This window comes from Acomys russatus, chromosome 23 (assembly GCF_903995435.1).
Source record: "Acomys russatus chromosome 23, mAcoRus1.1, whole genome shotgun sequence".
Taxonomy (NCBI): Eukaryota; Metazoa; Chordata; class Mammalia; order Rodentia; family Muridae; genus Acomys; species Acomys russatus.
The window spans coordinates 46,849,640-46,872,416 of NC_067159.1; the positions used below are offsets into that span (position 1 = coordinate 46,849,640).

The 22,777-nt window shown below is 45.4% G+C and overlaps 1 protein-coding gene across 1 annotated transcript; it reads left to right on the top strand.

The window, feature by feature from the left end:
- Window positions 1-1,671: 1,671 nt before the first annotated feature.
- Mcoln3 (mucolipin TRP cation channel 3) lies at window positions 1,672-22,777 on the top strand. Its single transcript, XM_051165903.1, has 12 exons — window positions 1,672-1,949; window positions 4,787-4,954; window positions 7,895-8,048; window positions 9,451-9,535; window positions 9,707-9,803; window positions 13,636-13,735; window positions 16,336-16,448; window positions 16,527-16,676; window positions 19,248-19,349; window positions 19,439-19,561; window positions 21,551-21,757; window positions 22,544-22,777. The coding sequence occupies exons 1-12, from the start codon at window positions 1,722-1,724 to the stop codon at window positions 22,676-22,678; spliced, it is 1,662 nt and encodes a 553-aa protein (XP_051021860.1). The 5' UTR covers window positions 1,672-1,721; the 3' UTR covers window positions 22,679-22,777.

Genomic DNA, 22,777 nt, shown 5'->3' on the forward strand with positions numbered 1-22,777 from the left:
TCCCCAGAGAGGAAAATGAATGGCCATATCCATGCAAAATATCTGCATATCATTTCAGGGTCCATTTACTCTCTGAAGTTCTTACTCAGTCTCTCAGGCCTCCGATCTTTGCTGAGACTGTACCTGTTGCCTAATGAGTCAGAAAGCACAGGCATGCCATATGCAGCCACACATGCAAACATGTGACCTTTTACTAATAGGAACAGCCCTTGGATTTGCCAACTTTCACTTAGGTGAGAATTCACTTAAGTAGTTGAAACTAGAGAGAAAGCAATATTCCTTCAGTTCTAACTGGTGTGCACCTAGTATGGCCTGGGAATACAGGACAACCCTGTGGACATTGGGGCAGCCATGCAGGCTTTCTGACATCCTCAGTTCTAACCGGTGTGCAGCTAGTGTGGCGTGGGAATACAGGACAACGTTGTGGACATTGGGGCAGCCAATGCAAAAAAATAATATCACACTAGCCAGTGTGAGTCAAGGCTGGAGCTTATTAACGACATTTCAATACAGTTTTGGGGCATGAGGGTTAAAAGAGAAAGGGGTGCTGCAGAAGGAAGAGTAGGATGTCCTCATGTGTGGCTGTGGCCATGGACTTCTCAGGGGAAGGTCACAGGCATCCTAGCATTAGCCACAGGTACCGGTTTGGTGGCTTTCAAGTCACATCTCACAGTGGTGCTAAGAAGCTTCTTGTCTTTCTAACCTTTTGATAAAAGGATGGTAGATGTTCCCAGGGTGTCTTGGATAAGATTATAACCTAATAAAGCAAAACCAACAGCTACAGAGGGTGTGCAAGGAGGTCATAGCGTGCCCTTTTCCTGTTAAGAGGGTTTCCTGGCAAGAATTCTAGAAAACCGTAAAGTTTATACTGGGAAAGAGAGGAAGGACTTAAGAAATGTTAACTGTGCTCGAATATTTGATTTTCCTCTAGTGAGAGGCTTGAACCAGACTCAGGGTGAGGCAGAGGCTTGAAACTGACTCAGGGTGAGGCAGAAGCTTGAACTAGACTCAGGCAGGGTGAGGCAGAGGCTTGAACCAGACTCAGGGTGAGGTGCCCACACCATTCCTTTCTCATGTCCCCCTCCCCGAGGCTGAAGGAGAGATAAATCTGTTTTTGTTATGATCTCAAGTGTGGGATGGAGAACAATCTTGTGAGAGAACAGATGATGTTAATCCACTAGAAGACAAATCACCTCGTGAGGGAGCTTGATTGCTGCCAGCTGAAAAGATCCCATGAACAGACTCTGAGAAGAGATATATAAATGAGCCAGAACTGGAGGCAAGGCCTTTGGAGACTTGGGATAGTTTTGGCTGTTCATCGCTTCACTTCGAGACTCTCCTAGAGAGACCCGCTCGAGGGAAGGCTTCGGGGCTCTGGGCTCTGGCTGAGGTTCTGGGTTCTGGTTACTCCAGGTTCCAGCAGAAGAAATCCTGCTGATTATGCCAGGAGAACTTGGAACTGATATCCTTACAGTTTCGTTATTGCATTCTTTAATCCTTTTCTATTATTTAGGTTTGTTGGGTTAAAGTGATGTACACTCAGTTAATAAGCTCATAATAAAATATATTTGTTAAGAAAATTGAGCCTACATGAGGCTTTCTTTTCTGCCTCACTGTCAGTGACCCCTCTGTTCAGGCTTCCTGTAGGACTCTGCAGTAGCAAACACCACGAGCATGTGGCTTTCCTGGCTGAGTGGAAGTGTTTGGTTCCCTCCCTAGAGATGGCAAATCCCGAGGTGGTGGTTAGCAGCTGCAGCTCTCACCAGGAGGAAAGTCCCTACACTTTCCACTCGAGCTCATCCCCAGCTGAGGAGCTTCTCTTAGAGGACCAGATGAGGCGGAAGCTCAAATTCTTCTTTATGAATCCTTGTGAGAAGTTCTGGGCCCGGGGTAGGAAGCCGTGGAAACTCGCCATACAAATTCTGAAAATTGCAATGGTGACTATCCAGGTAAGTGTCTTCCAACACAAGCTGGGAGAAGACTACAATAAATAAGGAAAGATACAAACTTAGCCCTTCTCCCTAACATTTGTGAAAGACTTTAGCACTCTTCTGTTCTCTCTCTCTCTAATTTTTTTTTTTTTTTTTTTTTGAGACACGCCACCTCTATTTATCTTTGATTGGCCTTGTACTCCCTGTGTAGACCAGACTGGTCTTGACCTGCCTCTGTCTCCCTAGTGCTGATATTCGAAGTGCGCACCGTGTGACACTTGGCTCTTTCTCATTTTTCATTATTATAATTTTAGTCCCATAATAGTTTTCAGGAATAACACTTTTAAGCATTTGGATCATAATTAAGACACATTTGAGAGATATATAAAATTTCCACAGATATTAGCTGACTCCCAACATGAGGTCTTCCTTTTATTCCTAATATTCTGGGCATTTCTTTCTCCAGAAAGTACATGGATTTTTGCTGTAGGCAATCTCTTGTATTCTTTTTAATTAATTAATTTATTTATTCACTTTACATCCCCACCTTTGGTCCTTCACTTTTTTCCTCCTAGACTCACCCTCTTCCCCATCCCCCCTTTCTTGTTCCTCAGAAAAGGGGAGCCCCTTTCTTGTTCCTCAGAAAAGGGGAGCCCCTCCCCTCACCAGCCCACCTTAGCTCCTCAATTCACATTAGGACTGAGTGCATCTACTTCCTCTGTGACCTGGCAAGGCAGCCCCGACAGGGAGAAGTGATCAAAAAGCAGGCAACAGAATCCTTGTCAGAGAGAGCCTCTGCTCCCCCTACTAGGAGACCCACATGGAAGCCTGAGCTAACCCATCAGCTACAGCTGTGTAGGAGGCCTAGGCCCAGCCCAGGCGTGGTCCTTGATTGGTGCTCCAGTCTCCGCAAGCCCCTCTGTGTTCTGGTTAGTTTCTTACATCCCCGAAGCAGGAGAGCCGTGAAGCAGAAGAATGTGGAATTGGCAGAAGGGGGGCTGCATTGGCCTGTGAAATGGTGCCTTCGATTGTGTTAGAAAGGAACATTTTTGATCTCTTTTGATCTACTTTCCATAGTGTCTTTAATTTTTTTTTTGAGAAATCATGTTTTGTGATAGTTGCATATACTGGTATAGTTTATTTTTCTCTGACTTCCAGACGTGTGTACACACACACACACACACACACACACACACACACACACACACACGATAAATGTAAAAAAGCTGGGTTTTCCTGCTGGTGGTACCTCTTGTTAAAAGTAAGAGAAAAACGAAGGCAAAGTTTAAGTTTATATTTTTATATTCTGTTCTTGGTGAACACTTCTATTGAAGGAAAGTTATTGTTGGTTTTTTTAATATTGAGATTGCTACTCTTATTTGCTTATTGAAAACAAGTCCTTATGATTATCAGACCAAGACAGTTTCTAGAATCATTTGAAGTTGGTGGAATTCTTATTTAGATGTTAATACTAGACTTGGGTGACCGCTCCATCCCAGTACATCATTTTATGTCATTGTAACCCTCCTCCTACTAGGGAAGTGTCAGTTTATCTTATCTTACAGAGAGGGACACTGATGCTTACAGGTTTTAAAAGGCAACATGGCTCCTAAGTGGCTGCACGGAGACTGCAGGGGCAAGTGCACTTTCCCTTTAACACACCACCGTGAACACATGCTCAGTTCTCAGTATAATACTTGGCAACTTGCACTCGAAATTCTTAATTTCCAGGTGATAATGCAATATGTCACAGCACTGAAAAGCTTGTTTGTGCCATTTCTGGGATAGGAATGCTACTTACTTAGAATAACAATAGGTACATTTGGGTGGTTGCTGTGTAGCAAGGTCAGTATTTCATATATGTGCTGATGCTCAAGTCTCAAAACAAACCGGACCTGTGCAGTGCATCTCTGTTGTAGTACAGCTCGCTGTGGGATGCAGGAAACAGGATCAGAGAAGGTGATACACATTCTCAGACTTCTCACACTCAGATTCGGGTTCTTAATTATTCCCTGGTCTTTTTAGAGAATTCATCTGACTCCTATAGGTACTAGATGGCCCGGAGGAACATTAGTCAGCCGCTTAAGCCTTTTGGCAAGAAACACACAAAGGTGTTTAGATTAAGTATTTTAAAAGGAACTGATGGATTTGTTTTTGTATTGTTTTGTATTGTTTTTTGAGAAGGGGGTTCTCAATCTAATGCCCAGAGTAGTTTGGAACTCACTGTGGAGGGTAGACTGGCTGCAGACTCAGTGTAGGCCTGTTGCCTTTGCCTCCTGAGTGCAGGAATTACAGGCAGGAGCCTCCATACCCAGTATCCTTTCTCCCCCCACCAACCTCTCTGTGTCTTTTTCTGTCTCTGTCTCTGTGTGTGTGTCTCTCTTTGTGTATGTGTGTGTGTGTTTGTTTAAAATGTGTACGCTTGTGCACAGTTGTGCATATTAATGTGAGTGCATGCTTGCCATGACGTGCATGTGGAGATCAGAGGACAGCACTGAGTGTCAGTCCTCCCCTTCCAACAGGGTCTGTTGCTTTCCCACTGTGCACACAAGGCTACCTGGCCCACGGGCTTGCAGATATTCTATCTCCACCTCCCATGTCCCTATAGGAGTGCTGGATTGCTGGCACACATCTGACTTTTCCTTCGCTCTGGGGATTCGAACTGAGGACCTCATACTTGTAATGAAAGTGCTTTTTATCCATGGCGCCATCTCCCAGAACTCAAGTGGCAAGCTTTCTGGATATCCTGCCAAAAGTCCCTCTCAAATCCTTGCCAGTCGATCCCCTAAACCACGTGCCTCCTTTCCTTCTCTGTTCACAGTTTTCATCCTCACGCTGTTTCAATTTTCTTTAAGCTGGTCCTGTTTGGACTGAGTAACCAGATGGTAGTGGCTTTCAAGGAAGAGAACACGATTGCCTTCAAACACCTCTTCTTAAAAGGGTACATGGAGCGGATGGATGACACGTACGCAGTGTACACTCAGAATGATGTGTACGACCAGATCGTTTTTGCAGTGAACCAGGTAAATCAATGCGTGCATTTGTCATTGGCTTTGTTTGTCTGTTTTTGGGTATTAGGGGTTGAACTCAGGGCTCTGCACAATTTAGGCACATATTCTAATAGTGAGAAACCCAGACAGTGCCTGCATTCTTTACTTGAGAGAAAGAACAAGCTGGAGAAATGGTAGCAATGGCTTACATGGAAGCCATCAGTCAAGTGTTGAACAGTTGTGCTTGGAGACGCCTTATGAGTAAACTACTGAGATATAGTTTAAGGGCTGCGGAGATGGCTCGGCAGTTAGGAGCACTTCTTCTTCCGGAGGACTTGTGTTTGCTTCCCAGCAGGACTTGTGTTTGCTTCCCAGCATCCACATCAGGGACCTGTGACTCCAGGCTCAGGGGGAATCTACTGTCTTCCAGGCCTCTGCATGTATCCCTACACACACACACACACACACACACACACACACATACACACAAATAAATATTTAAAAGTGGATTGAGAAATATTGCCAACAAACTTATACAAGTAGGAATTGATTAAAAAAAAAAAAGCTTTTATTTCCTAGCAACAGAAAGATAGAATTTCAACGACTTATTTGAAAGAATCAGGGATGGGACTTCAGTATTTGAAGTTACTAAATGACCCTGGGTATAAGCAGCCATTAGGTCTTCAAAGCTCATACTTTTAGAGATTTACGACAAATAATGAGGATATTAAGTTTGGAGTCTGTAGAACAAGCAAGGCCTTCAACCTCACTTAAAGTAAGGCTTTTCTGTCTGCCTGGTGATGACTATGTTGTGACGCCAACTCACCTGACAAAAGGAGGCTTGTTGTCACATTCCAGAGTCAAGGCTTCATTCTGGGTTATTCTTGCTATAATTAGTACTTTCTCAAGGTCTCAAGTCACTTCTTTTGAAGGGATAATTGAAAGTGCTTTTGAGGTCAGTATTTTTGACCTAGGTTAGTTACAGATCACATTTCAAAGTCATTAAATCCCTTCTTTAAATATTGCTTCCGAACAATCCTGACTCCTCATTTTCTGGAGGTACTTAGTCGGAGACCAGTGACACATATATTTATGGAGCCAAGGCTCCTCATGAGCAGTGTGAATAGGAAACTTAGAGACAAAAGTTACATAAAGTTGTTAAACAAAATCATGCCATACAATTTTTAGAGGGAAAATAGCAAACAGCTCAGGGATGAAGGTAAGTTTAGAGACTTAAAAAAAAAATGGTGTGTGTTTGTGTGTGTCTCTGTGTGTGTGTGTGTGTGTGTGTGTGTGTGTGTGTGTGTGTGTGTGTGTGCACATGCATGCACAGGACATCACATGGCATTCGTGAAAAGCTCCAAGGACAACCTTGGTGGCCAGTCCTCAACGTCTTCCTTGTCCAAGGTCAGTCCTTTGCTGATTGTTACATACACCAAGCTGGATGGCCTGCAAGCTTCTTGGGGATGCTCCTGTCTCTGCCTCTCGTGTCTCCATGGGAACCCTGGAATTACAGATGTGTGTTATTCTGGTTTTTTATGGACTTGGGGGATTTGAACTCAGGTCCTCATGATTTGGCGGTAAGTGCTTTACGCACTGAGCCACCTCTCAGTTCTAGACTGGACTTTAAATGTGTTAAGGATCTGTAAATCATTGTGCCAGATCTGTGTGTATCTTAGGGGTTATGTAAAGGCAAGAAGTAAAACAGTCTATTACACTTCTTTTATTGTTCTGAGATGGGGCCTTATGTAACCCAAGGTGACTTCAAAGTCTTTGTAGCAGAGGCCAGCACTGGTTTATTGATCTAGCTGCCTCCACCTTACTGAAAAGCAATCACTGTGACTGGTAAATTCTTCATAAAACATCTTTACCTTTATCAGTGGGAATAAACTAAACTTAGTCTTCAAAATACTGTGTCTGGCACGGAGGCCATCCTGCTTGTTAGGTCTCCACGCTCTTTCCTGGAAGAGCCCTCATCTTAGTTGTCACATTTCTTTCTGCTACTATAGGAAAATATCTGCCAGGAGGCTAGTGAGAGCAGGTTAACCCTTGCAGATCTGAAGGCATGAGAGGCTGAGATCAAGACATCTATATGCTCAGTTCTTGTATCTTGTTGCTGTGCCCTCCAATGATGAAGGGGATACAGAGGGGCAAAGGGCCCATATTAGCCCCGCTAGCCCTGTTCTGTTGGAGCTGTTTGGTCTAATAGATCAAATGCAGGACATTAATTACTGCATTCTTCTTCCCCGCTCAGTGGCCTCAGCATCTCGGCCTTCTAAAGCATCCACCAAAAATCACAGCTCTTATTACAGACAACTGCTCATGCAACAGAGAGACACATGTTCTGTCAATGTCCACAAATGCATCTAAACCTCTGTCAGTGCGCAACAGCACAGCATTCGACAGCATTCGCTGTGATTACTCCATGAAGACAGGGTACCAGATAGACACAAACATGTTTGCCAATGGGTTTAGAATCCTTATTGTATGTTGGCTGATGATGTAGAAGGACCACAAATAAGCAACGTGTAACTGCTTCGCTTCTTGTAGCTGCAGTGTTTGGCTGCGAATCTTTAGTTTGTTTTTACTTTACCAGTCAAAGAATGACTTGGGAGGCTGCATCATCTGGATGAGCTGCTCTAACCAACCAGAGATGCTGGGACCTGAGTGTGGGAGAGACTCGTCAGAGGCAGCTGACCTGGGGGAATTCCTGGGTACATTGTACAAAGCGTTTGATTATTCAAGGCCTCTGGGGACTTTCCTTAGACTCAGCAACTGTCCCTTCTGAACTATGGTGCCCTTCCTTAGAGTCTGTCCCTCAGATGCAGCATCCTGTGTGTGTTTCCTGATGTCTGTCCTGTGAGAACAGGGCACAGGAAGAGTTGGGCTTTGCTTTTACCCTGACTAACATCCCTTTGGCCTTGGTTGGTGTTCCATCCCTCTCTCTCTCTCCCTCTCTTTTTTTGGATGAAGTACTTGCAGCTTCGTAACATCTCTGTTGGTAACCACGCTTATGAGAACAAGGGCACCAAGCAATCGGCTATGGCCATCTGTCAGCACTTTTACAGGCAAGGGACCATCTGCCCGGGAAACGACACCTTTGACATCGATCCAGAAATTGAAACAGGTGATAATCCCTCTAACCTTCAACTATAGCTCTTAGCTCCTTGATTTATAGCTAAGCCCCATGATAGCTACATCTTTGAAAACATTGATGGTCAGTGCTCTCACGTCATAGGAGGGACTACACAGACACGCTTATGTGTCAACTCCTATTCTGAACCCTTCGTTATAAAACTCATGAACTCGAAAGCAAAACAAACAGCTGAAGGAAGCATGGAGAAAATGGGAACAGGGAGAATTGTGGCACTCTGAGACAGTCTTTGAAAATCTTTGAACACTACAGAAATATATTTTAAAAGCCGGAGACTCAGAACAAGCTGTATTGATACTGAGCTCTTTTTTTTTTTTTTTTTTTAAGTATTAAGTTTGTTTATTTTTAATTGGTTCACTTTATATCTCGATTGTAGCCCCCCTCTCTCCTCTCCTCCCAGTCTTACCTTCCCTCCCTCTTCTCCCCTCCCCCCTCCCCTAGACCTCAGAGAGGAGTAGCCTTCTTCCCCTACCATACTGACCCCAGCCTATCAAGTCTCATCAGGACTGCCTGCATCCTTTTCCTCCGTGGCCTGGCATGGCTGCCCCACCATGGGGAAGCAATCAATGAGTGGGCAACAGGGTCCATGTCAGAGGCAGCCTCTACTCCCCATATTATGGGGCTCACCTGGAGACTGTGCTGTCTATTGACTACATCTGATCAGGGGGTCTAGGGCATCTTCATGCACGGTCCTTGGTTGGCACATCAGTCTCTGTAGGTCCCCCTGGACCCAGATTTGTTGGCTCTGTTGTTCTCCTTGTGGAGCTCCTGTCCCCTTCAGGCCCTTCTGTCCCCCAACTTTTCCCTAGTTCACCCTGCATTCTGTCCCAAAGTTTGCCTGTGAGTCTCAGCATCTGCTTGGGTCCCCTGCTGAGTGGAGTCTTTCAGAGGACATCTATGGTAGGCTCCCATCCTCTTCCCTCTCTTTAAGCACTTCTGGTGTCTTTTCTAGTTGCCCTTCTGAATGAGCATTAAGCATCTTCCCTAGGGTCCTCCTTGTTATTTAGTTTCTGTAGGTCTGTGGATTGTCGTGTGGTTATCCTGTACTATGTGATTAATACCCACTTATAAGTGAGTACATACCATGCATGTCTTTCTGGGCCTAGGTTACCTCACTCAGGATGATCTTTTCTAGTTCCAACCATTTGCCTGCAAATTTCAAGATTTCCTTCTTTTTAATAGCTGAGTAGTATTCCATTGTGTAAATATACCTCAGTTTCTTTATCTATTCTTTGGTTGAGGGACATCTAGGTTGTTTCCAGATACTGAGTTCTTACAGTCATGATTCTAAAAAGTAATAATATGAATAATTGATCTTAATCATTATCCTTTGAAAATGCAGTTTTATTTATGGTTTTGCTCCTTTCTGTGGCAGAATGTTTCCTTATAGAGCCAGATGAACCTTTTCACATCGGAACACCTGCAGAAAATAAACTCAACCTGACCCTGGACTTCCACAGGTGAGGAAAGTGGAGGTGCATGCAGCTTGGGTGCCGTCTGCTCCCTCAACTCAAGCATCCTCTGGGGGACACAGCTCAACCCCGTGTGCTCCCTCATCTCAAGCATCCTCTGGGGGACACACACCTTGGGCCATGTGTTTTCCCTCATCTCAAGCATCCTCTGCTTTCCAGACTCCTGACCATAGAGCTTCAGTTTAAGCTGAAAGCCATTAATCTACAGACGGTTCGGCACCAGGAGCTTCCTGACTGTTACGACTTTACTCTGACTGTAAGTACGGGCTGTGCTGACTGCAGCTCCTATCTAAAGAAAATTCATTTTTATCTAGGTGCATGGCTCATATATTGGTGCTAAGCATTCCCACAAATATAAAACATTCCACCCAAGTGTGCCTGAGGACACTGCTCCATTTAGCTCTCCTTGCAGCATATTGCTTACTTGCTATTTGTCTTCTGCACCTTGGAGCAGGTTCTCTAAGGCAGGGACTTACCTTGTCTGCTGCTGTCTCTAGTATGGGGCCTGGTGCATAGCAGATGACCAAATACCAAAGATCAGGAAATGGAGAAAGAGAGTAAGAGTGAAAGTGAAAGGGAGAAGGAGGGAATGAATGACAAAGAGAGAGTGTGTGTTGTGTGTGGGCAGGGAAGGGAGATGGACAGGGAGAAGAGAGAGAGAGGAAGGGAGGGAGGGAGAGAGAGAGAGAGAGGGAGGGAGGGAGGGAGGGAGGGAGGAAGCTGCTCCATAGTTGCTGAGGGTCTTTGCTGAGCTCACTCATCATGATGTTTGCAGCCTTTGGGTTATTGCTCTGAACTTCCCTATGTGGCCCCTGAGTGCTCTGGTTTGCCTCTCTTCCACTCCGCTTCTGCATTCTATGTACTCCAGCTGCAGATGGAGCTGCATGTGCACACACACACACACACACACACACACACACACACACACACACACATATGCATGCACACACGCACACAGATGCACACAGACTAAATGGATAAATGTGATTAAAAAAAAAAAGATGTAGGCTGGAGAGATGGCTCAGAGGTTAAGAGCACTATCTGCTCTTTCAGAGGTCTTGAGTTCAATTCCCAGCAACCATATGCTGGCTCACAACCATCTATAATGTGATCTGATGCCCTCTTCTGGTGTTAACGTGTACATGCAGGCAGAACACGGTATATGTAATAAATGAGTAACTCTTAAAAAAAAAAAAAAAAAGATGTACCAATAGCGCATTCTGTTTGGCCATGTGTAGGACAGAATTTAAAGCTTTTCTTTCATATGATCCAGATTTGTATGGCCTCTGAAGTAACTAGTATTCACGAAACTCAAGTGATTGGTTGTGAAAAATTGAGGTTTCAGGAGTAGGGGTGAATTATGTCCCATAATATAATATAATATAATGACCATAGAGGAGGTTTTCCATGAAAGAGCACCCAAACTTGAGTAGGATTTTAAATTGTACTGTATATTCTGATCCTGGCATTAACCAGTGAGTTACAAATTGTCAATATTATTTGATTTTAAAGATTTGAAGCTATCATCAAGTCTTCTCTATCTTGAATTTGAGACGTGATCATTTCAGAATTCTTAGAGTCTTGACATCTTCTTCGCTGAGTTTTTGTGATTCTTCAGTTGGAAACATACTATTTCCCAGGCACTGCTATGGCTTGCATTGTTCTCTTGTTTCAGCTTTTCCTTTCTATTTCTCTTTCCTCCCTTTTTATATTTCACCTGGTTGACACTTCACTCTTTAATCTAGAATTTTCCAGGTGTTTGACATCATCTCTGTTAAGCTAGAAGCTCCTTAAAGGTTTCAATCACTTTATTAGTTAATATCATTTCCCTCAACAACACACATTAGGTGATGGTATTATTTGTTGAATGAATCAAGAAGATGCATGTGAAATCTGAGTCTTTCCCAATGGCCCAATTCTGATAGCTAAATCTTCAGCATATTCATAACAGATTCATTGAAACAGTATTTAACTTTTGCCTGCATGTGCTAAGTTGGATTTCTAACAGAAAAGAAAAATAGTTCATTTGCTTTCATAAGTCTCACATGATATTTTCTCAGGTTCTTCCTTAGGTCTATGGACATCTGAATTATATTTTGTATGTGTACATGTTGTGTATATGTATTCACATGTGTATGACACATGGTGTGTGTAAGTGTGTACACATGTATATATGTGTTCACATGTGTGGGCAAAGACATATGTGGATACATACGTGTGTGCACATGTGTGTAAAGGCCCACAGTTAACATTAGGAGGCTTCCTTGATTGCTTGCCCCTTCACGAATTGAGGCAGGTCCTTCACCAAACCGAGAATTCACCAATTCTGGCTAGTCTGGCACTCCCACTGGCCTAGGAGGTCCCTTGTCTCAGCTTTTCAAGTGTTAGAGGTAGCCATCATGTCTGCCTGGCTTTCACATAGACTGGAGATCTGAGCCTCATCCCCAATGCTTGCACAGCAACTGCTTATGACTTCACATGTCTTAACCTTTGGGCTGTGATACTCTCCCTAAATCCCATCCAGCATACCTTCCTCTTGGGGAGATGCAGCATCTTCTGAGGCTTACTGGGATGTAACTCAGGTGATCTACCGAGTCCCTGTCAGTCCTTGAGGCTCTTCATGTGGACAAAAAATAATTTCTCATTGGCAGGGACTTTCATCTGTCAAAGGACAGTGGCAACTCCTTGTGTGAGTGCTAGGCTATGTTCCTCAGCCACTGTGGGGAGGGCAGGCAGTGGCAGTGGCTTCAGTTGTGTAGGGAAAGAAGCTGATACCCCATCTTGAGGTGCAGACAAAAAGGCTAGAGTCTTTGAAGTTACTTAGATTTGCACACCTGAAGCTGTGTCTGCCTTCCCTAGGTGAAGATGCTTCAGCTACATTCATTTAATGGCAGAGAGGTTTTTGAGCATTTAAAAAGAGTTCTCCGAGAATTGCATAGATAAATATAATATTTTGATTATATTCTCCAGTACTGTCTCCCTCCAGCTCTTACCAGACCCCGCTCCACACCCCCTCCAACTTAGTCTACTTTGTCTGCCTTTGTATGCATGGAGGGTATTCCCCAGGGCATGGACAGCTTATCAGGGGCTACATGTTCAGACAAAGATACTCTCTCTTCCAGTAGCCAGCAAGGGCCTCAGCTAGGAGCGGAGTACCTGTGTCTCTCCTATGCTGGAAATCAGACTGGCTTGATCCTGCATAGATAGGCACCTTTGCTGTGAGCTCATGAGGGCCATAGCCCAGTTATGTCCAGAAGACATCATTTCCCAGCAGCCTTCCCCATTTCCCAGCTCATGCAGTCTTTCTGCCCCCTCTTCTGTAATGTTCCCTGAGCATGGAGTTGGGGCGGGGTGAGATAGATGTTCGTTTAGGACTGAGCAGTAAGAGAACTTCTAAGTGAACGTTTTCCATCCTTTGGTGTGAAGGGGAGAAAATGTAGGTGGATCTCCTTCTCTCTGTATAAGAAGAAGCAAGAGGGTTGACACAGGAAGGCGACAGAAGGCATTGTGTTGTAGCTCTGTGCTGCTCGCCCCTCGCATCTTCACCTGGCTGTCACAGAAGCAAGGAGTGCTTGCAACGCTGTCCCCAAACCCTTTGAAATACACACCATGCCAGTGATGGAGAAATCTAGGCCCAGAATTTAAAAAACAAGTCAGAAAACCTTTCTACCTGGTGCATCTAAGGACATCTATGACCTGCTTCTGTGTTTACAGAATTTGCCTGAACACCAACAGCTTTCTGTTGCTAAGGACCTGTTGGAAGATGGGCAGAGCTAACCTGTTCAAACTCAGCATTGGGTACAGGAAGGAGGGGAGAGGCACTCTTGTTTGCTAAGCCGTCTGGGGCTGGAATGAATCCTAGAAACGTGGGGTTTAGACACTAAAATGTAGCCGACCTAACTCAATATCATTAATTCATAGGGAAATAAAGGGGCACTCCCCAGGGATTAACAGTTCCCAGCTGGGCAGAGGCGAGGGTCCGTATGCCCTGTGTCCTCCAATGAACTGCTTTCCGGTGAAGTTAGAGGCCATTTGACCCCCAAACCTAGTCATGCACCATGGGCCGACCCCTGTTCCTGCCTTTACAGATAACACTCGACAACAAGGCCCACAGTGGAAGAATCAAGATAAGCTTAGATAATGACATTTCTATCAGAGAATGCAAAGATTGGCACGTATCTGGATCAAGTAAGTAATAAGCACGACTTGTGTTCAGGATGGTGAGTAAATGCCTAAACATTAAGTAACTGCCTGCAGCAGGTAAGGACTGCTAAGTAAAAGATTGGGCCAGTCCCAAGTCCCTTGATGCTTGGTAAGCAGATTGGTCTGTTGCAGATGTCCAGTGATTCAGTCAGTCTATTAAGTTAGTAGCATCTGGTGGCCCCTTACGTCTGTCACAGTCCTTGCCTGCCTCCTCCCTACCAACCGTGCACTCAGAGTTCTGGCACTAAGAGCCTACTTATGCCTATTTTCCTCGTTTTAATATTTTCCAATATCTCAACGAGCACCAGAATTCTTACATTCACAGAGGAAGAAAACCAAGCCTTAGAGGTGACCTGTAGTGACCCATGTTCTTAAAGCGTGGGAGAATGATAGATCATGGTTGTCATCCGTCTGGCTTAAAAAGTGGAGTGATGTGTGAAAAGTCTCTTCTAGAAACACAAACAAAAATTCAGGCCAGAATGAGTCCTGACCTCAACTGGAAAAACACTGCCAGGAAAAGATTTACCCGAGCCATTTTCTAGGCTCTTTTATCAACCCCCTCCCCCCCCCCCCCCCCCCCCCCCAGTTTCCTTGTGTAGCACTGGTTGTCCTAGAACTGACTCTGTAGACCAGCCTGGCATTGAACTCACAGAGATCCACCTGCCTCTGCCTCCTGAGTGCTCGGAATAAATGCGTGTGCCACCACAGCCCAGCTAGGCCCTCTTAAGCAGCCCAAATGGAAGGCCACATTGCGTTTCCCTATTACAGGAGAGATTACATAGATTCTACCAAGAAGAGCCAGCATCTCACACACCTGCTAAGACGTGCTTTCCTCTGCTCTACACAAGACAGTTGGAGGATCTGAGCTGGGTCTGAGGTGTGGGAGTGTTGTTCACCGGACCAACATGAGGGTGATCACTGCTGTAGGGGTTGTGTATCTTGAGTCACAAGCCTCATCACTGCCACAGACTTGTCTGTGTGGAGTGCCAGCCTGTTTTGCCCTTAGTGAGCAGCGGCATCACAGGGATGGGAAATGGGAGCATGCAAAGTGCCTGGCACAGAGGCCGCCTCTCAATGTTTGTTTAGTAGCTTTTAAGTCTTTCTAAGGCAGAGGTAGACATTTGGGCAGCCATTAGAAGCTGTTGGGCAAACATCAAGCCGTATGCTTTGCTACAGCACTGTCTGAAATGGTGGATATGGTGGCTGTTGCTGTTGCCTCTTCCTTTTTTTCAACAGTACCCATCATGCGAGCCAGGAAGCCTGGCAGAAGCTCATCACTTCTTGTCACCCAGGACTCAGTTAAAGCCTTGGAGAGGCCTCTTCTCTGGCTACCTCCTCCAGTATGGTGGGATAACTTTGAAACATTAGCCACATCTGGAGGCCTCAGGGGCACATGACTTCCGATTCAGTAGTTTTATGGCAAGAGCCCGGGATGTCCCCTAACACACTGAAAACAAATACAATGAAACAGAAAGCCCAGGATGTAGAGTGGCAGATGCTAGAAGGAGGCTGTGAGAGTCTGAAGGCTGACTCTGCCGCTTACTCCTGCTGTAACCTAGGCAAATTATGGGACCTCTCTGTGCCTCAGTTTTCTCAAGTGAAGAGTGGGGGTGATCGTGCCAGCTTTCACAAGGCTGTTGTGCAGGAACTAGGTCAGGCGAGAAGGGTGCCAGCACCGCCTGTGGTTGTGACCTCACTCCGCCTGCGTGCATTGCCCGCGCACCTGTTCATCCCTCTCCTTGCCTCAGTGCAGCAGATGCTATGTGAGGTCCAGGCCCTTGCCTGTCTTGTTTACCACTGTGTTCCAGCAGCTAGCAAAGCACCAGGTGCAATAGGGTGCTTACTGAATATTTCGTACCCAGCCAAGCAAGTTAACAAGCAATGTAACAAGACTTATTAATTGACTGATTGGCTTCATGTGAGGGAATTTCACTCTGTGCAGCCCAGGTTGCCCTCAAACTTAGTATATAATCCAAGCTAGCTGAAGCATCCTGATAATCCCGCTGCTTCTTGCTCCCAACTGCTCGGATTGTGGGTGTGCACCATCACACTCACAAGGAGAACCTATTTGGCATAAAAGCCACAGGCTGATAATTAAAGAGGTTTGATTTGGGGTGTTTTCTTTTAAGGATGGACCCTCAGCTTTCTTTAAATACGAATGGATAGAATGCTCACAGATGTCTTTTGGTTGCCATTCTGCAATGCCTGAATTATCTAAGTGCTCACAGATGTCTTTTGGTTGCCATTCTGCAATGCCTGAATTATCTAAGTTCTTCTGAAAAGAAGTCACATCCTTATATTAATACTCACCCTATTGCCGGGTGCACTCTGCACTCCCAGCACTCGGGAGGCAGAGGCAGGCAGATTGTTGTGAGTTCGAGAACAGGCTGGTCTACAAAGCGATTCTAGGACAGCCAAGGCTACACAGAGAAACCTTGTCTCGAGCCACCCCAAAATCATCCTATTAATAATATATTAATATATTAATATATATATAAATAATATATCACCATCTTAATAATCATGTCAACAAGGCGTTAATACAATGTCTCATCCGTGTGTGCACTCGGCCCCCTGTCTTCCAGTTCAGAAGAACACCCACTACATGATGATCTTCGATGCCATTGTCATTCTGACCTGCCTGTCCTCGCTGGTGCTCTGCGCCAGGTCTGTGATTAGGGGTCTTCAGCTTCAGCAGGTAAGCGCTGTTCCCCAAGACTCCCCGCTGACACTCTTAGCCACAGGGAGCTCACAGTGTCTCTCCTCTTCCCAAAAGGAGTTTGTCCGTTTCTTCCTTCGCCACTACAAGAAGGAAGTCCCTGCCTCTGACCAGATGGAGTTCATCAACGGGTGGTACATTATGATTATCATTAGTGACATCCTGACGATCATTGGCTCAATTCTGAAAATGGAAATCCAAGCCAAGGTAAAGCCGCTTGTCCCAATCGTGCTAGCACAGTGGTAAAATGTATTTATCCAGACTGAGAAAGAGCTCCAAGCCAAAGCTTTCTCCTGAGACTTATACTCAGCTTGATACAGACAGCAGTGGTTTTCTTAACTCTAGTTAAGTCTTGACTTCCCAGGGACTCATTTGTAGACCAGGCTGGCCTCAAACTCTCAGGTCCTCCTGCCTCTGCCTCCCGAGTGCTAGGATTAAAGGCGTGCGCCACTATGCCCGGCTAGCTTTTTACCTTTCTAGTCTTGTTATAATTAACTGCGCATCACCTATGACGCTAGTTATAAAGCTAGGCAGACTCCAAACCCAGGGGCTGGGTCAAAGGGCAGCTTGCCTCTCTCGTCTGACACAGTCAGGGTGGGGCTCGAGGTTGGGACCTAAACTTTCTTCATTTGGTCTTGGCCAGATGTTGAGGGCTCATCCTGACTTCACCATCAGCACAGGAGTGCCTCAGGAACCAGCTACAGCCTGTGGGAAGTGAAAACACCAGCTGCTGGCAGCTTTCCGGTGGCATGTGGCCTGGGCTTAGGAGTAGCAGATTTCATTCCTGTTCATACACTCTAGACCAAAAATAGTCTAACCCACCTGCAGGGGGGACCTGGGGAATAAGTAGACATATGCTGAGAAGAGAGGGACAAAATATTTCTCACCATGGACCAGCTGTTGCCATATATGGCTGTATTTTTGTGTAGTTTAACTTTAGGGAGACAAAAAAAAAATTATGGTAGCTTTGTAGTAAATATTTATTTATTTATTTACTTAGTTTTATTACTTTTAAGATAGGATCTCATACTGCCCAGCTTGTCTTCAAATTCCCCATGTAGCTTAGACTGGCCTTGAACTCTGATCTTCCTGCCTCTGCCTCCAGAATTCTGGGATTACAGGGAGACTCTGTATATGGCATAATTCTTTATTTTTACCAATCTCAGCTATCATTACCTTCAGTGAGCCCAACATTTCCTTTATCTTCTGGACCACTCTTTTCTCTTGGCACATCCCCTGCCTTCACCTCATTTTCAGTTTCATAACTGGAAGACAGGCCCCTTCCACAGCCGCCCCCCCCCGTCCCCTGCTGCCAGCCACCTCCCGTCTTACTTAGCTCCAGTGCCTGTATGTTGTGACAGTGTGAATGTTTTAGGCTCCTGTCCAAGGCTAGCTCCTTCGCTTGCCTCTCAGAAACTGTATCCTTAGTGGAGGACACAGCGCTGGTTACTCTTTCTTCTCTCTAGCAATGCTTTCTTTCCTCTAATTCTCTCATAGCATGGCTTTGCTTCTTTTGCAAAATAAAATTCCCAGTTCCTTTATCCACCTACTTCCCCATGTCTTTGCTCCACTTTATAGGATAAAAGATCTCAAAATAGCAACCAACCCTGCTGATGATGCTGGTCCCCTACCCTTGTTCTTCTAGTGTTTTCCAACCTGGCCACCTCACTTCCCCATGGAGACCCCTTTCTGCTGCTGTCTCCTGGATCATTACACTTCACCCTGACCCGGCAATAGCTTCCCACTGCTGGCCCGGTTTGTGTGAGTTGCCTTTTAGTTGAGGTGGCACGCAGGCTTCTGTCTGTCCGAGCCTTCCTTCTTTGCTGCTTTCCTCTCACACGGCCAACCCCAGTGTGAGAATGCTACGAGGCATCCTGCATGGACTGCTCTTTTCTGCCACTGCATTGGTATTGTTGTCCTGACACACACACACACACACACACACACACACACACACACTTATACGCCAACATTTGTCAAATCTGCATCTCCACCTTGGGACGTCTCTGTGTTGCAGCCTAACTATCCAAGTGTCTTCTATTAACTAGATATCACCTCAGAGTTAACATAACCACCTCAGAACAACCCCCCACAGGCCTCCTCAGTTCAAATCCTCTTCTCCCAAGTCATCAGCCTCTCTTCTTCTCGTCACTCCAGGGGCCCTCATAGTCCTCCAGCAGTATGCTGCCAGCCCCACAGCTGACACTTGCTCATGTCACTCTTGTTCAAGACTCTCAAATCTCCCCAACCTTTTCTTACAAAAACAACCTAAAGATCCATGAGGTCTTACACTGCCCACCCTGACTCCCACACCTCCACACTCCATCTCTTGGTCACTCTTGAACAGGTCTATGATGCTCTGCTCCTTCGTGTTTGCTGCTCTATGTGCCAAAGGCTTTTTTAGATTTTTTGGGTAACGTTCTCCCTCATTTCTTTCAGATCTTTGCTTCCATGTCACTAATTTATTGGGATTTTTACTGCTTGTCCTATTTCAAATTGCAAGCTCATATTCATTCCTTACTGCCCCGCCCACTCTACCCCGCCCTGCCCCTGCCACACACACCTTTGGACTTTCCTCTTCAGCATTGCCATCAGTGACGGCTGTGTCCACTTTTTGCTGGGGTTTGCCCCACATGTTCTACCACACTGCAAGCTTCATGAGGGAAAACCAAACAAACAACTATTTGTCAATTGCTTTATTCTTCACAGCCATACTACTTAATGTTTCTTTCCCGACCGTCATACTGCTATTTAACCAATTTTTCTCATCCTGTCTAGAGTCTCACAAGCTATGATGTCTGTAGCATATTTCTGGGGACTTCAACCATGCTTGTGTGGCTCGGCGTCATCCGATACCTGGGTTTCTTTGCGAAGTACAATGTAAGGAATCCTATAGAGTTCACTCTGAGTTACTCAGCTGTTTTGACTAAAGGGCAGAGGGATTCTAATGACCTCTCTTGTTTGTGCAGCTCCTTATTCTGACCCTCCAGGCAGCGCTACCCAACGTTATCAGGTTCTGTTGCTGCGCTGCTATGATCTACCTAGGCTACTGCTTCTGTGGATGGATTGTGCTGGGCCCTTACCACGACAAGGTACTGTCTCAGTGTTCTGAAGAGACACCAGGACCACAGCGGCTCTTATAAAGGAAAGCATTTAGCTGAGGCTGGCTTACAGTGCAGAGGTTTAGTCCATTATCATCATGGCAGCATGGCAGGTGGCATGCAGGCAGCTGTGGTGGTGCTGGAGGAGGAGCTGAAGGTTCTACATCTGGATCCACAAGCAGCAAGGCAAGAAGTGTGTGCCACTGAGCCTGGGCTGGAGCTTCTGAGACATCATAGCTGTTGGGGTGCCAACAGCTACCCACTTCCTCCAACAAGGTCATACCTACTCTCACAAGGCCACGCCTCCAAATAGTGCCACTCCCTATTGGCCAAGCATTCAAACACATGAGTCTGTGCAGGCCAGTCCTACTCAAACCAGCACAGGTACTGATAGCCAACTTTCTTCCTGACATTCTTAAGCTCATAAAGCAAGGCCAATGGCTTCTATTTTTATAATTACCATTGTTTATTCACTTATATTTTTGTTTGTGTTCACGTTGGCCTTGAACTCCTATATGAACTTAAGGATGACCCTGAGTTCTAGTCCTGTATCTCCCAAGTGCTGGGATGGCAGGTGTGTACCAACACACCTAATTTGCTATTGTATCTGTTTAAAAATATTGCTTTCATGTATTCTTTGAAAATTTTAAGCCAGGCATGGTGGTGCACACCTTTAATCCCAGCACTCGGGAGGCAGAGACAGACATATATCTGTGAGTTCAAGGCCAGCCTCAACTGGGACAGTCAGGGATACACAGAGGAAACCCTGTCTCAAAAAACAAACAAAAACAAAACAAAACAAAACAAAAACAAAAACAAAAAAAGAAAGAAAAGAAAAATTTACACATACACATATAATTTGATTATATTCATCCCCTACTCCTCCCAACTCCTTCCAGATCTTTCTATTATACCCCCTCCTAACTTCATGTGCTCTTTTTTTTTTTTTAATAGCTCATGGGGTCTAACTACCATAGCCCACATACACATGGCTGTGGAGCCATCCATTGGAGTATGGGCAACCTACCAAGGATCACACAGTGATTCTCCCCAACCAGCAGCCAGCAACTGCCAACAGTGTTTATCCTTTTTAAGTGAACTCCTCTGATCTTGTAAATCAGTCTTAAAATATGGAAAGTCATGTGTCTACATTCACGTATAGATCCAATAGTGAGCACATCACTATTTATAAACCAGTCAAATGATTCTTGTGAGATTCACTGATCTGCATCACTGCCTGGAGTCCTGTTTGAAATGCAGTAGATAATTATGCTCCTTTTACCACTAGTGAAGTCATTGAGTCCATTTGAATCCACTCATATACATCTATACAACTATAGGGGAAAACATAGAATATTTGAAAAGTTTGCTGTGAGAATTTGTCTTGAATGTTAGACATTGTCTTGAGTTGCATGAGCTTCAAAGTGAGACAGAGGACCATGTGAGTCTGGAACCTGGGTGTCTCTGCAGAAGCATTTAAGTCATTTCAAGGGTCCCTTTCTGTGAAGGGAAAGGAGGGAAGGGAAGGGAAGGGAAAAGGAGAGGGAAAGGAAGAGAGGGGAAGAGAAAGGGAAAGGGAAGGAGAGAATAGGGAAGGGACAGGAAGAGAAGGGAAGGGAAATGGAGAAGGGGGAAGAGAGTAGGGAAGGGAATAGAAAAGAAAGGAAGAGAAAAAGAGAGGGAAGGGAAGGCTCAAGCCAGAAAGGCACTGAGAGAGCAGAACTGTCCTTCCTGCTCTTGTTCAGGCTGCTGCAGCTCGGAGGAGCATCAGGAAAAAGCTATTTGTCCTGGGACAAAGCAGCAGCCTGGGATGTGGCAGATGCACCAAAGCCAAAGCTTGTGGCTGCCTTGGGCTGGTTGTTGGGAGACGGTCACCTGGGATACCAGGTCTGACTATTTTAAGGGTGACGTCACGAACAAGGATCTCCCACACGGGAGAACGTGGAAGAAAAGTGAACCTTTCTCACCTCCTTTCCCCAGTTCCGTTCCCTGAACACGGTCTCCGAGTGCCTTTTCTCTCTGATCAACGGTGACGATATGTTTTCCACATTTGCAAAAATGCAGCAGAAAAGTTACCTGGTTTGGCTGTTCAGTCGAATCTACCTCTATTCATTCATCAGCCTCTTCATATACATGATTCTGAGCCTTTTCATTGCGTTGATCACCGACACGTATGAAACAATCAAGGTAGGTTGGTCAAAAGCCAGAAGCACTGCCATTCTTGGATGAGTATAGTGACAGTACAGGCTAGTACTAAGACAGAGGGCATTGATGGGGTGGAGAGACAAAACTCAATTTTAATAATCGTGGAAAAGAAAGAGGTGAAAGAGAAATGGACTTTCTAGAATGAACATCTTGTTTCTTAGTATTTGTGTTAAAAATAAAAACAACAGAGTTCTTTTTCCTGGCACATGTTAGATAATACCTGTGTGCTAGTAATCTTTTACTAGACTAATAAGTGTCAGTAGGTGTTGGGTGTAGAAAATAGATGACATATGAGAAAGGCAGAATTTTGTGAGATTATCTGTGGCAGATGAGGGATGCTCACTGCTGCATAGATCCCAGCTAGGAATCCGTCTGCCTGAACCAGCTTCCCTCCAAGGAGCTCCCTTCACATTGTCTGGAAACCAATGGGGCTGCAGATAGACTGGAGTAGACACTATAGGACTTGGGATGCATCTGGCCAAGTAGTTCCCAGGAGAGGGGTACAGGCAAGAGTCGCATGCCTCTCCGGGCAGACTGGATACAGGTACAGGGGCAAGCTGAGAAGGACTGCTGCTGAGTCCTAGGCCCATTTCATGCCCATTTAGCCCAGGAGTGGCTCCAGAGGTGACACATCCTAGAAATGTCTAAGAGTGCCAAGCTATCCCTCTAGAGTGATCCCCTTCCATCACTAAATGTGCCATTCTAAGTTTGGAGCATAGCTGCTGGAGTGGGCCTTGTTGACAAGGACTTTTCCGTTCTACCCTGTAGCACTACCAGCAAGACGGCTTCCCAGAGACGGAACTTCGAAAGTTTATAGCGGAATGCAAAGACCTCCCGAACTCTGGGAAATACAGATTAGAAGAGGACCCTCCGGGTTCTATTTTCTGCTGCTGCAAAAAGTAACTGTTGGGTTTCTCTGTGCTTGGGAGGAAAATACAGTCCAGGGCCAAGTCAGGGACAATGTGGATAACTTGTGATCACACGACAGTATGTTCAGATACA